General features: G+C 39.4%; 1 protein-coding gene across 1 annotated transcript; it reads left to right on the forward strand.

Moving 5' to 3' along the window:
• The first annotated feature begins 733 nt into the window (after window positions 1–733).
• On the forward strand, window positions 734–1,932 carry LOC128781051 (olfactory receptor 10AG1-like). Its single transcript, XM_053925210.2, has one exon. It carries the CDS (start codon window positions 795–797, stop codon window positions 1,776–1,778), a length of 984 nt encoding a protein of 327 aa, XP_053781185.1. The 5' UTR covers window positions 734–794; the 3' UTR covers window positions 1,779–1,932.
• The last annotated feature ends 11,503 nt before the right edge of the window (window positions 1,933–13,435 follow it).

Consider the following 13,435-nt stretch of genomic DNA (forward strand, 5'->3'; position numbering starts at 1 on the left):
GATGGAGGGGCACCCAGTACATACCCCCCCAGGTAATAAACACCCCAGGTAATATACACCCCCCGCCCACACGCACACACATTCTGGACCAGTTCTGTGTGTCCAGGGTTTCCCTCCTTACTGCTCTCCGTCTCTGTGTTCCCAGGCAGCTTGTCCACAATAGAACCCTCTTATATTCACCACTCACTATTCTACTAAAAAATAGCTTGTTTTATTCCATTATATGCAATAAAATTTCCTCTCTCTCTTTATCAACTACCTAATAATATGAACTGTGTAATGACGTGTACATTCAAGGTAATCAAATGATGGAAGAGAAATGAAATGTTGCAATAGTCAGTTGAAAAAGTATAAGGAAGACAATTTTTCTCTTTTTAATTTCTTTTTGTATTAAATACTTTTGATTTTTATTGTTGTTCAAGTACAGGAAGACAATTTTTAATATAGAGCTGGATTGTCAAGAAGAGTAATTCATGAAAAGGGAGGTTATATGGCAAAGCTGTGGGTCTGTCTTCAACACCCCCAGTTTCTCCAGTGTCTGTGTTGAGCAGGACATGGTTTGGTTTATCCTGGGCTGTATTCAGGAAGTACGAACAATGACCTGAAACATAATTTAAGGGAATTTTACGCTGACAATCCCTAATATCTACACAGAGAAAATGAGGAATGTATTAATTGGAAACAGTTGCAGTGATCGTGAAAACCAATCTTCACGTCCAGATACAATGTAAAGAAGCGGCACTCACCCATGAGGGTAAAAATAAAGGCACACTGTTAATTTCCTCTGTCCACAGATGAAGCACCAAGAAAGACCACCAGAGGGAAATCTAACTAAACCGATGGAATTTGTTCTCCTGGACTTTGCTGATGCACCCCATCTCCAGTGGTTTCTAGTTGGGTTATTCTTAATTATCTACATCATGATATTGATAGGCAATGGCACCGTGTTTCTAATCACAAAACTGGACCCTGCTCTCCAGACCCCGATGTATTTTTTACTGGGCAATTTTTCCTTCTTGGAAATCTGCTACGTGTCAGTTGTTCTCCCCAGAATGCTCACGAGTCTCTGCACCCAGAGAAGAACAATCTCTTTAGTTGCCTGTGCTGCACAAATGTGCTTCTTCCTCATGCTGGGAGCCACTGAGTGTTTCCTTCTGGCCGTGATGGCCTATGACCGTTACATGGCCATTTGTCACCCTCTGCACTATCCTCTAGTTATGAACTACAAGGTCTGTGTCCAGCTGGTGGCTGGCTCTTGGATCGGTGGCATTCCAGTCCAAATAGGGCAGACATTCCAGATTTTCTCCCTGTCCTTTTGTGGTTCTAATCTCATCAACCACTTCTTCTGTGACATCCCCCCGATACTCAAGTTGGCCTGTGGGAACACCATTGTAAATGAAACAATGGTCTACATAGTTGCTATGCTGTTCGTCACAGTCCCATTTCTGTTGATCCTTGTCTCCTACAGCAAAATCATCTCTACAATTCTGAAACTGCCATCAGCCACAAGTCGGGCCAAAGCCTTCTCTACCTGCTCATCTCATCTCATAGTGGTGACACTGTTCTTTGGATCAGCCACTATCACCTACTTAAGACCCAAGACTCAAGACTCAGCAGGAACCGACAAAGTGCTTTCTCTTTTCTACACTATCGCGACTCCCCTATTTAACCCCATGATATACAGTCTAAGAAACAAGGGTGTCATAAAGGCACTGAAGAAACCGCTATGTAAACAATCTGCTCATTTATTAAAACATGAGTCTACTCACAGGAATTGATGTCTTACAGATATTTAATAAAATGTCAACAGCTGTTTATCTTCAACTCAACTTATCGATGTCCAAATTGAAAATTAGTTAAAACATTGAGAGATTTTTCTGTCTTCAGTTGTACAGTTATGTATGTGTCCACAGAGAGCATATCATTCTTTGGTGCGTTAATTTTATTGTGAAATATTTCTTCTCAGTCAGTATTTTTGACAAGAATCTATATAATAGATTCAATTGTAATAGAGTCCCTGCTATGTCACATATTGGAAACTATGTCACTCATTTTCACAATTTCTCACAGAAATTTTTAAAACCAGGCTGGTAATGGAATATTACTTAAAATTTTATGTATATTTAGGTTTTGCAATGACTCAATGGGGAAGTTATGTTTTTAGAGAAAAAAGTATCTTTCATTAGCAATGTACTTTCATACAATAAATGATGTTGTTACGATGATACCAGTGAATATTAGGCAGGATTTATGTGTATATCCAATTAAATATTATATATAATTTAATCCACTGATATGATAGAAAAAATATTATTATTAATATATTTGCATATAATAAGAAGAGCTTGGAGTAGTCATGAGAATGTTCACAAGTCATTGTTTTTAAGTATATTTTCCCAGAGATGACAAACGGAAGAAGAAATCTAGGGAAAAGGAAAAAAATGTTTATGAAAGTGAGCATCTCCTATAAAAACACAGGTATCACACGCATACTTTGTGCACCAAGTATGCACACATATTAGAAATGATCAATTAAATATAATCATCAATGTTAACTATGGAAATCTCAGAGTAAATCATTTCATTATTTTTCTTTGCTTTACTGAAATCTGCAGTGTATTACAATAAACTTGTGGTATTTATGTAATCATACAAAGCACACAATAAATTTGATTCATTGTGAGTAAAATCATAACATGTGTGTGCCATTTTTCTGCAGATATTATTTTCAAACGTGCACACTCAGCTAATGAACCCGTGACACAGACAGGCAACAGATCTCTGCGGGACCAGGGCCTGTCACCAACACTCAGAGTTAAAAAGAACGTGGTGAAGCCTGCAAAGTCCTTTAAGTTTTTTCCCATTAAAAAAATGTCAGTTTCGCTTACATTTGCATGGGCATGACTCACTCCACATAAGTAGACAAGAGCAGTATTGCTTTCCCCTGGAAGAAAACAGCCAGATGATGTGTGAGCAACCCTGATATAAACCTAAGAAAAAAATCAGTCCTGGCTGAGAGCAAAGCAAGCAATTACTGAGTCACCAAGATTCTAAGAAAATGCAGGTATCAGAAACTATAAAAATCTAATGGAAATGAGTACATACAGGGTGCATATAGAATAAAAGAAAGAAAAATGTAATAACAAAAAAAATTCCAATAAATTTTCCAAGCAGAAATTACATAACCCTGAAGCTATTATGGTGGAAAGAAGTGAGACAGAAATTCAAAAGTCCTTTCGTTCTCATTGGCCTTCCTGCATAATATAGAAAAATATTTGAGAGAGAAGAGATAACTAACAAAAACCATTTTAAAATATTAATATCTCTAATACATTTTTTATTGCTGTTCACCTACAGTTCTTTCCATTTTCAGCCCACCATGGGCCTCCACCCCACCCATTCCCACCTCCCACCCTCGAACCCACCTTCTTTGGGTTCGACCATGTGTCCATTATACATGTTCCTTGATGGACCTTGCTCTATGTTCCCCCATTATTCCTCTTCCCCTCCCCTATGGTTACTGTCAGTTTGTTCTTTTTTTTTCTTTTTTTAAACTTTTTAATAATTTTTTTTAGATTTTTATTTATTTATTTTTAAAGATAGAGGAAGGGAAGGAGAAAGAGAGGGAAAGAAACATCATTATGTGATTGCCTCTCACGTGCTGCCTACTGGGGACCTGGCCCACAACCCAGGCATGTGCCCTGACTGGGAATCAAACCAGCAACCCTTTGGTTCGCAGGCCTGTGCTCAATCCACTGAGCTACACCAGCCAGGGCAGTTTGTTCTTTATTTCAGTGTTACAGGTTATATTTTGCTTGCTTGTTTCCTTTGTTGATTAGGTTCCACTTAAAGGTGAGTTCATATGGAATTTGTCCCTCACTGCCTGGCTTATCTCACTTAGCACAATGCTCTCCATGGAGTTCCATCCATGCTGTCATGAAGGATAGGAGCTCCTTCTTTCTCTCTGCTGTGTAGCATTGCAGTGTATAAATGTACCACAGTTTTTTATCCACTTGTTTACTGATGGGCACTTAGGTTGCTTAGTATTTTCTTACTTTGAAAATCTCTATAACGTTGCTAGTAATACCCTTCCTGTCATTCCTCATTTTAATCATTAGACTCATTTGTGTTGTTCTTGATTACTTTTCCTAATATTTGTCAAGTTTTTCAAAGAACCAAGCCTTTCATTTGACTGGTTCTGTTTATTTCTATTCTCAATTTCATTTTTCTACTCATAGTTATTTTCTTCCTTCCACTTTCTTTTAGTTTAATACTTTCTTCTTTTTCTTACGTATTAAGGTGATATCATTTTCTTTTGCAGCATAGGCATTCACAGATATAAATTTCCCTCTGGAAATGGCTTTTTTCTGCATTCCCTTAATTTTGGTGTGTTGTATTTTCATTCCCATTTGTATCAAGATATTTTCTAATTTCCTTGGTGTTTTTTCCTTGACACATTTGTTGTTTAAGACTATGATGCTTAATTTCTACATATTTGTGAATGTTTTCAGTTTTCCTTCTGCTATTACTTCCTAATTTCATTCCTTTGTGGTGGGAAAAGATACCCTGGATGATTCAATCATTTTAAATTTATTGAACTTTGTTTAGTGACCTAACCTGTAGCTGAGCCTGAAAAATTTGTCATGTTTACTTGAGAAGAAGGTATATTCAATAATCTATGGGTCACACATATGTCAGATCTAGTTGGTTTATAGTGTTGTTTAGATCCCGTATTTCCTTATTGGTCTAACTTCTAGTTATTCTATACATTATTGAAAGTTGGACATTGAAATCTCTAACTCTTATTGCAGAACTGTCTGTTCTGCCTTTAATCTGTCGATGTTTTTCAATGTGTTTATACTGATATCTCTCTCTTATGAATTGATATATTTATCATTATATATGGTCTTGCTTTTTCTCTTGTAACAATTTTATCTTAAAGTTGTTTTATTTTATTTTATTTTATTTTGGTCTGAGAACAAGATAGCCACTCCAATTCCCTAGTTACTGTTTGCATGTAGTCTTTTAAATTATATAGCAAAGAAAATGTTACAAACAAGAAACACCAACATCAGCTGTGAAGCACCACTAGGATGGGTGCCTGAGCACAAAGAATGCCACTTTGGCATACTGATTATTTTGAAATACAGTTACTTAAGAAAGCTGGTGTCTTGTTATACATTGGAGGCAACAAGAGTTCCTTGGTTCACACATCCTTTGCATTTATTCTGAAATACTGTGACAAAGAAGGTTGTGAATCACTTTTTCTGAGATGCCCTCCCCTGGTTAAGCTAACCTGCACAGACACATCAATAAATGAGTGGCTTCTCTCCACATAGGGCAGCTCAGTGGAAATGATCTGTTTTATCACATCATCATCACCTACTTTTTCACCCTTTTCTCAGACTTAAAGATCCGCTTTATCACTGGGAGGAGGAAAACCTTCTCTCTATGGGCCTCTCACCTGATTTCTGTGGCCACCCATCAGGTGAGTCTTCTCCCAATATTGATAAATTTATCTCACTTCTACACCATGGGCATCCTCAGGCTGAACCTGCTGATTCATAGTTTGACAAACCAATATGTAAACGGCACCACTAGGAAAGCCACAGGACTGAAGGCAGATTCCTTGTGAGACACAACTTTCCAAGATGCGTCTAATTCCCTAATTCCAAGCTCTAACTGGCAACCCACAACAGCGTTACCAGCACACACACAACTTCTCTCACAAGAATTTCATCAAACCCTTGTTTTTCACATAGCCCACTGCAATTTATAGCCCCAATGTATAAGAAAACATTTACAAGTTTTAAAATCGCTCCTTAAAGTAAAAGCTGCAACAGACTATAACCAGCTGTCACAGGGGTATCTAACCTGCAGCCTGTGGGCTGCATGTGGCTCAGGATGGCTGTGAATGCAGCCCAACACAAAATTATGAATTTATTTAAAACATTATGAGATTATTTTGTGATTACATGTTGTAAGGTATTTAAATCTTGGTCCGGGACAACGCTTCTTCTTCCACTGTGGCCCAGAGACACCAAAAGACTGACACCCAATAAAGGATATAGCAAATACCTCAAAACAGTGTGTGTGTGCAGGCAACATCATGTATAGATTATCCATTGGCAAGGGTAGATTACTGGATGAGGGAAGAAGCCAGATTCCCTGATTCATATGCCAGCTCTGTACCCACCTATTGAGAGGCACTTTGAATAAGTGACTTGATTTTTCTATGCCTCAGTTAACTATCTGTGAAATGGGGAGAATATACTACCTGTGTCATTGATTGTTACATGATTAACTAAGTGAATGCTGGGAAGACTGCCTAAGCCATTTGAAGCACTTCATGGATATTAACCGTATAGATAGCCTATGACCCACACAACAATCTTGGAATTATACTCCAGAGAAACCAATGAATATGTTCACCCAAACACATGTACAGAATATTCACCATTGAATTATTTGCAACAGTATAAAACTGAAAACAACTCATTTTTTCCTCAACACATTAAACCAGGAGCTGAGACACTTTTCCTTAAAGTGATAAGTAGTGCACATCTTTAAGATTTGTGAGCTATAAAATTTTTCCGCAAGCACTGAGATTGGCCTTTGTTTCATAAAAGAAACCATCGACAATATGTAAGGAAATGGTGCATCGCAGCTTCAATGACACTTTACGTGCTGTAGTTTGCTGACCCATGGTCTAGATTTGGCAAATTACTTCATGATAAGTTTGTACATTCGAAAACTACACACCAATGACGATGAATGAACTGCTTCCACATGCAACAGCACAGAGAAACTTTACAGACATAGTGTTGAGTGAACAAGCCAGACAAAGATGTGTAAAAAATTACATGGTTTGACTACTATAAACCTCAAAGACGCACAAACTGATCTAACATACTGGACATCAATTTGTGATGGGTGTGGGTACAATTTCTGATATGCTAGTAATGTTCTCTTTCTTTTGGTCTGGTTCTGGGTGCATAGGCCAATGTATTTTTTCCTCAGCCACCTCTCTTTCAATGACTTCTGCTACAGTACAGCAACTGGATCCAGAACACTGGTAGGTTTTTTTGCCAAGAAGTCAGTTCCCTTCAGTGGCTAATATCTACAATGCTTGATCTTCTGCAACTTTGCACAGTCTCAGTGTCTGAAGTTGGTGGTGATGGCCCTGGATGGGCACAAGGCCAGTGGCAACCCCTTCCACTTTACATTCCCCATGTCCAGCATAGTGCGCACCCTGCTCATGGCTGGGGAACACATGGTGGGAATTACGGATGCTTCAGTAAATACAATGTTAATGTGCTGCTTATGTTCCTGTGGGTCAAATGAGGTTAGCCACTTCTTCTGGGATGGCCCACCTCACCTTCTGCTGTATTGATGAGATTCGCAACTCAATCAGTTGGTGATATTCACAATTTTTGGCTTCATTAATTGATTACCATGTCAGAACTTTTTGTGCTATTGTTATATATCCTGGCACTGATGAAGACCAACTATGCTGAGGGGAGGTTTAAACCTAAGTCCACCAGCACCTCCTACTTAACTGTTGTGGTAATTTCCCAGGGGACTCGATCTTCATGTATTTCAGGCCAAGTTGTTCCTACTTCATAGATCAAAACATAATGAGCGCATTGGTCTACACACTTGCGAATCCCATGCTAAACCCTGGGACTTATGACCTACAGACCTAAGATGTGAAAGAGGACCTGGAAAAACTTAGAAACAAAAAATGGCTCCATTGAAAAAGTATATATTTGCATGCATGTGTGTTTATGTGCGTACATATATACACACATATGTATACATATATACACACATATATGTATATATATCCCAACATTACATGCACTATGTTCCAAAAATGGAAGTTTTGGATTCATTTGGTATGAACCAATAACTATTTGTACTATGTTTCAGCCACTCCAAAATGTGTCATTTCCTAATTACTCTATGCTTTCTTTTATTCCTTGAAGGTATATGTGGTACTCTCTATTTGTGGATAGAGTTACCAAATTTTTATTGCATTGATCTTTTATTTGTGCATTAATTTAATTTTCTATAACTTACTGAGAGTTTCCAAAGTCTCTCTTGCAGTTCTTTGTGCTTTTTATTCCACAGCAACTCCTGCAGCTTTTCTACTGAGGAAGCTCATCATCTGGTAGAAGAGACAAATTTTGATAAATGATCATTCAAATTATTTATAATAAACTATAATGATGCCATAATGAAAAAGGACTGGGCACTAACATCCAAAGCATATTCAGCAAATAGAGGAAAGGAAGATAAAATATGTTTCCTGACATGAACACAATTACCTGTGATCAAAAAGATAAGTGGGAATTAAGTGAGAGCTTCCAGTAGTTAGAGCAGCATTCTAGGCAGACGGATCAGCTATTAGAGCAGCCTTGAGATGGACAAAACCATGTCTTTTCTCTGGGATGTAAAAGCTTAATGCAGACCGGCGTGGCTAAGGTATAAAAAGCAAAGGGGACTGAGGACTGGCCTCATGACTCAGTCCCTGGGCTGCAATTCACAATTCATTGGCGTCCTCCAGGGGCTGTCCTTCCCTGCAGCACTCTCCACATTGGTCCACACACCATCATGTGCCCTAGGACATTGATGAATCCATGACTCTGTTCCCTATTCACTACCACCAATGTGGGGTTTCAAGCACTCTGAGACTCAGGACTGTGCATTCAGTTTCTTTACCCAAACACTAGCATAGCACCAGAAAGAAAGATATCAAAAATGTTCATTGTTATGAATACTTGTATGTCTAAGGCAGAAAAAATTCACTGACAGCCCAGTATGTGCCTTCAATTCATTTTTGTCATCTCCTATGCAAGAACATAAAGTGGTTGTGGATGATAAAATAAGGGAATGTTAAAGACATGTAGAGAAATTATTTGGAGAACAAATAAACTAAACAGAATTTATCAAGATATTTGACAACTTTACATACATCTGCTCAACCTTGTAGATGGTCAAATTACAGGAAGTGGCTTGTTTAGTAAACAGGCACAAGGACATGAATTTGAAGGATCACACAAGCAAGGGCAATCTTAACTTTTTGCTACAGCTATACAAAACCAGAAGTTATTCAATATCTAGGTGCAGTTACAAAATGCTTTTGATGAGAATATTCCACATTTCCAGGGAAACCCAAGGAAGAAAAGGAGGCTGCTCTGTTCTGTAGGATGGTATCGTTTCTGGGATTCTGAGACACAATACAGTAGAAAAACAACAGGAGATGCTTCTTGTAGTAATAATGTGTCCATTTAACCCATGGCCTTGGAAGTTCGACCTCTGAACTGGGTCGTGTCCTGAACAGCAACGTGGCAGGAGTGCAACTGACCTAGACCAAAGCCCAAGCACAGATGGGTGTGGACCCCGAAAGCAGAATTATAACAGCATCGAACTGGCACACTGTTCCCCTGTAACACAAAAGAAATGTGTTTAAAATCAGATTGCATACGTTTCTAGCTACTCTAAACAGATCTGAGTCTAATGTGTGAACTAAAGAGAACTAAAAAGAAGGGAGAAGTACAAGGCTTTAGTGATTCTAATAATGTTCTGTTTCTTGGTCTGGATACTGATTACGAGGATATTTTTTAAAACAACTTGTGTACTTAGCACTCACATATTCCCTGTATGTACGTGCTGCACCAGGCCTCACCTAAGATCAGCTACCATGAGAAAGATTCTCAATATTAATACCAAGTACCTGCCTGAATGTGGAACGTCTACAGCTCTCACCCACTGACGGAATTCAAACTAGATGTTCAGCTTTGAAAAACTGAATGGCAGTTTTCTGTTGCATCTGTCCCCAAAATCCCCCTAGTACTTTTGTACCCATCAGAAATGAGAAAGTATGTACATGCAAAGGCTGTACAAAAATGATCAATGTAGCATGATTGGGGATTTGACAAAAATATTTACTATGATTATTAATTGGAATACTATACAGCGAAGAGAATAAACTATCCTCATGTTGCAGAACAGACAGGGTGGGGGCGATGAACCATATACTATTACCAAGGGATCCCCCACTTTCTTCCTGGGGGTCCCTCCTCCTACTAGGTTCGCCTAGCCCACCGCCAGGGAGAGACATCTCTCAATGCCAGAGATTGATGAAAAGGGAAGGAATTATTTATTTAAAAGTTATATAGACTTAGAGCCATGACTTAATGTCTTCATTAAAATACTAAAGTCCTTTAGAATACCCACAGATGCACACAGTCCTTCGATCTCCCTCTGCCCAGGCCTGGGTCCCATATCTGAGGAAAAGTAGAAGTCTGTAATTCAGGCTCCCAGCACCATCAGTTGTGTCTCCCCCACAGCATCCCCACTCTGCTGAAGCCTCATGGTCCTCTCTCCCTCTTCTCTGCCAAAACCTCATGATCCTCTCACCTGTATGGCTGAAGGGCCTGAGTTTAAATTCCAGCACCAGTCTTCCTCTGCAGCCCCATTTCCTACTCCTCCTACATTCAGTTACCCCTACCAGCATTCCCAGGTTCTTCCAGCTTTGCTGGGCAGCCATAGTAAGTCTGGGCAGGTGTGGCCCCTTGGCATGGAGCCAATAATCTCCAAGCTCCTCATGCAGGTGCTGGAACCAGAGGGAGTTTCCTCTCAGTTACACCTTGAGTGGAAGTCACTTCCACCCCCCTGGCTCAAACCTTGGCCACAGCTATTGAACATATCTATGAAACCAGTTAAAGGTTATAGATATGTTAAATGACCATGCCAGAGGTTACCTGCACAGCTGTTGCTGTACAAAACAACTCTGAATGGCCCTGCTCCACGTGTCCCTTCCCCCAGCTCAGGCTTGTGGGGGTGAGGACATCCTATATATATTTTTCTAGTATTTTCTGGACACCTTGAGTTCTGGACCTCATTACAGATCCCTATGTGGGGCCACCCTGTTGGCTGCACCCTGATACACTCACATGTAACAGCTTGGGGGAATCTCATATACATAGAACTAAATGAAAGGATACAGACATGAAGGGATAAAAGCAGAAGACTGTAATTCCATACACTTTATAAAAACATACACAACTATTTGCCATTTTGGCATCGATTGTGTTACGGTCCACAAACAGTCTCTGAAAGGCTACTTTTCAGATTTTTGTTCAGGGTTTGGATGCAGGCACATTTGAACTTTCAAAAACGTACATTTTAAAATACACATATTCATATCGTTAAAAAGTTTTCCAAAAACCAAAGACTACTTACTATCAGATTGTAGGCAATGCTCTGATTTCTGTTTTAGATTTCTCTAATTTCTATCTTTATTGGACTGAAAGAATATGTGAAACCTATTAGAGATTTTAAATCACTAACAGTTTGTTTATACACACATTTTCACAATGTTATTGTAAAATTAACAAAGCGTACGACTTCCATATAAGCCATTTCATTAAATGATTGTCTTTTGTCACCAGAAAGTGCTACCTCACTGATAAATCAGAGGTATTTTTAGCAGCCTTCAGAAACTACTTTCCTTCTTCCTGACCCAGGAAGCCTTACTGAACTGGTTTTCCTTGGTGGCTTTGTCAAGCTCTGCACTTTGTGATAGAGACCCAGGCCTCAGGGCCAAACATCCATTATCTGGAAGGAGGAGATTGTGAGTAGACTGTTCTCTCTGCAGCACTGGGTGTGGGGCACCTGGGATCTCAGGAAAGCCCTGTAGACATAGAAATCTTTTCTCTCTTATTTTCTCTGAAGTCTTAAATTGTGTTGTGAATCTTCCCCGCTCCACCCATAGTTAAAGAAAGCCATTGTATTAGAACATAAAACCTTTGGGAATGAATTTAAATTATCTACTTTTTGACAATATATTGCTCTCCATACTCTGGATGTCTTGGGGAATGGGAGTTACATTACAGGGGCTCCCAGTTTATGAAGATCACCTTTAGATCCTGCTTGAAGGGTGTGTCCCCTGAGGCAGCTGGCATCCCTGGAGACAAGAAGCACCTGAGGGGAAAATGAGGGTGGGGAGGAATCTGAAGAAGGTGACCAAGGAGGACTCTGCGTCCTCCACACACACCCCAGGGAAATAAGACAATGGTAGTGGAGCTCTTTGGTCCCACAGGTACAGCACTCTCTTGTGGTTACCTGGTGGAAAAATACTTAGGTGGTTTTTCAACACACCAAACATTTCTTTTAAGTCTATAGTTCTTTCTCAATATACCCTGCCTGTACAAAAATAACACATGATAAAACATATAATTAATTGTATCTGTCACGTATTCCTGAGAGGCCCTGTTAAAGGCCCAGTGAGCAGACATGGAGAAGGTGATTTAATGCAGCTCAGTGGGGAGGCAGGGCTGAGCCCTCCTGCAGACAGACTGGGTGGAGCACGGAAGTCAGTGCACCTGGACTTGCTGTTCCTCTGATGTCTGTATCAGATTTCTCTAATTTTTTATCGTCTTTGGACTGAATGTATGCTAGGAAATCTATGAAGGGTATGTAATGTTATACAAAATTTTAATTACTTTTATCAATCTTATTATTTTAACCACATATACATAAATGGCAGGAAATACAATGAAATGCAAGCATGGATTGTGGAAGTGGGAGTATATTTTATTTTTAATCTCTTACCAGTACTTTGTATATTTTAAAAGAAATATTTCCTTTTATAATGCAAAGCATTTTTTAAAGATGTGTCTTTAGGAACAGATATTCAAATGAGTTTATGCCAAGGATTTGGAGAAATACACATGGAAACTACATCATTAATCTCATTTTCTTTTTCTGTTCTTCTATCTTCCATTCCACTGTCACTATATTTTCACAGAACAGAAGGGGTCATATATGACACACATGACATAATTGATTGGGTAAATTGGAACAGTGGCCCTTAGAACATAATTGGCCTCCCAAAGACCAATTCTTTTAATGCAAAGAGGGTCAGATTTCATAGCTACTTAAGGAAAATAGGAATCAAAGAAAACAATAAGCAATATATCAAATTTTAGGGAAATGGAGACATAGTTCAACATGAATTCTCTCTGAATTTACTGGGCTGTGAACAGATGAGGACTTTTATCCTGTGACTGACACATCTGTTCTGTTGGTGAATACATTGTGTGGATTCTAGTTGGTTACAGGAAAGTGACTCACACAGAAATACATCAACCCTTTCTTACCTCTCTGTCACCCCTGAGACCAGAGAGCCTGGAGTCAGGTCCCACGCACTCTGCAGAAGCTCTGCTGAACAGCAGCTGCTGTCAGAGGGAGCACAGTGAGCCCAGGCCTATTCCAGTCTAACTCTCACCCATGGGGACCCTCCAGCCTCTTCCCAAGCACCACCACCCTCCTGCTCCAGGGGGTCCTGAATCACAGACTATCTCTTTCCCTGGCTGTGGAGACTTGAAAGGACATGAAGGGTGAGCAGGGAATAGGGGAATGTTCT

This window comes from Desmodus rotundus, chromosome 5 (genome assembly GCF_022682495.2).
Source record: "Desmodus rotundus isolate HL8 chromosome 5, HLdesRot8A.1, whole genome shotgun sequence".
In the NCBI taxonomy this organism is placed as follows: Eukaryota; Metazoa; Chordata; class Mammalia; order Chiroptera; family Phyllostomidae; genus Desmodus; species Desmodus rotundus.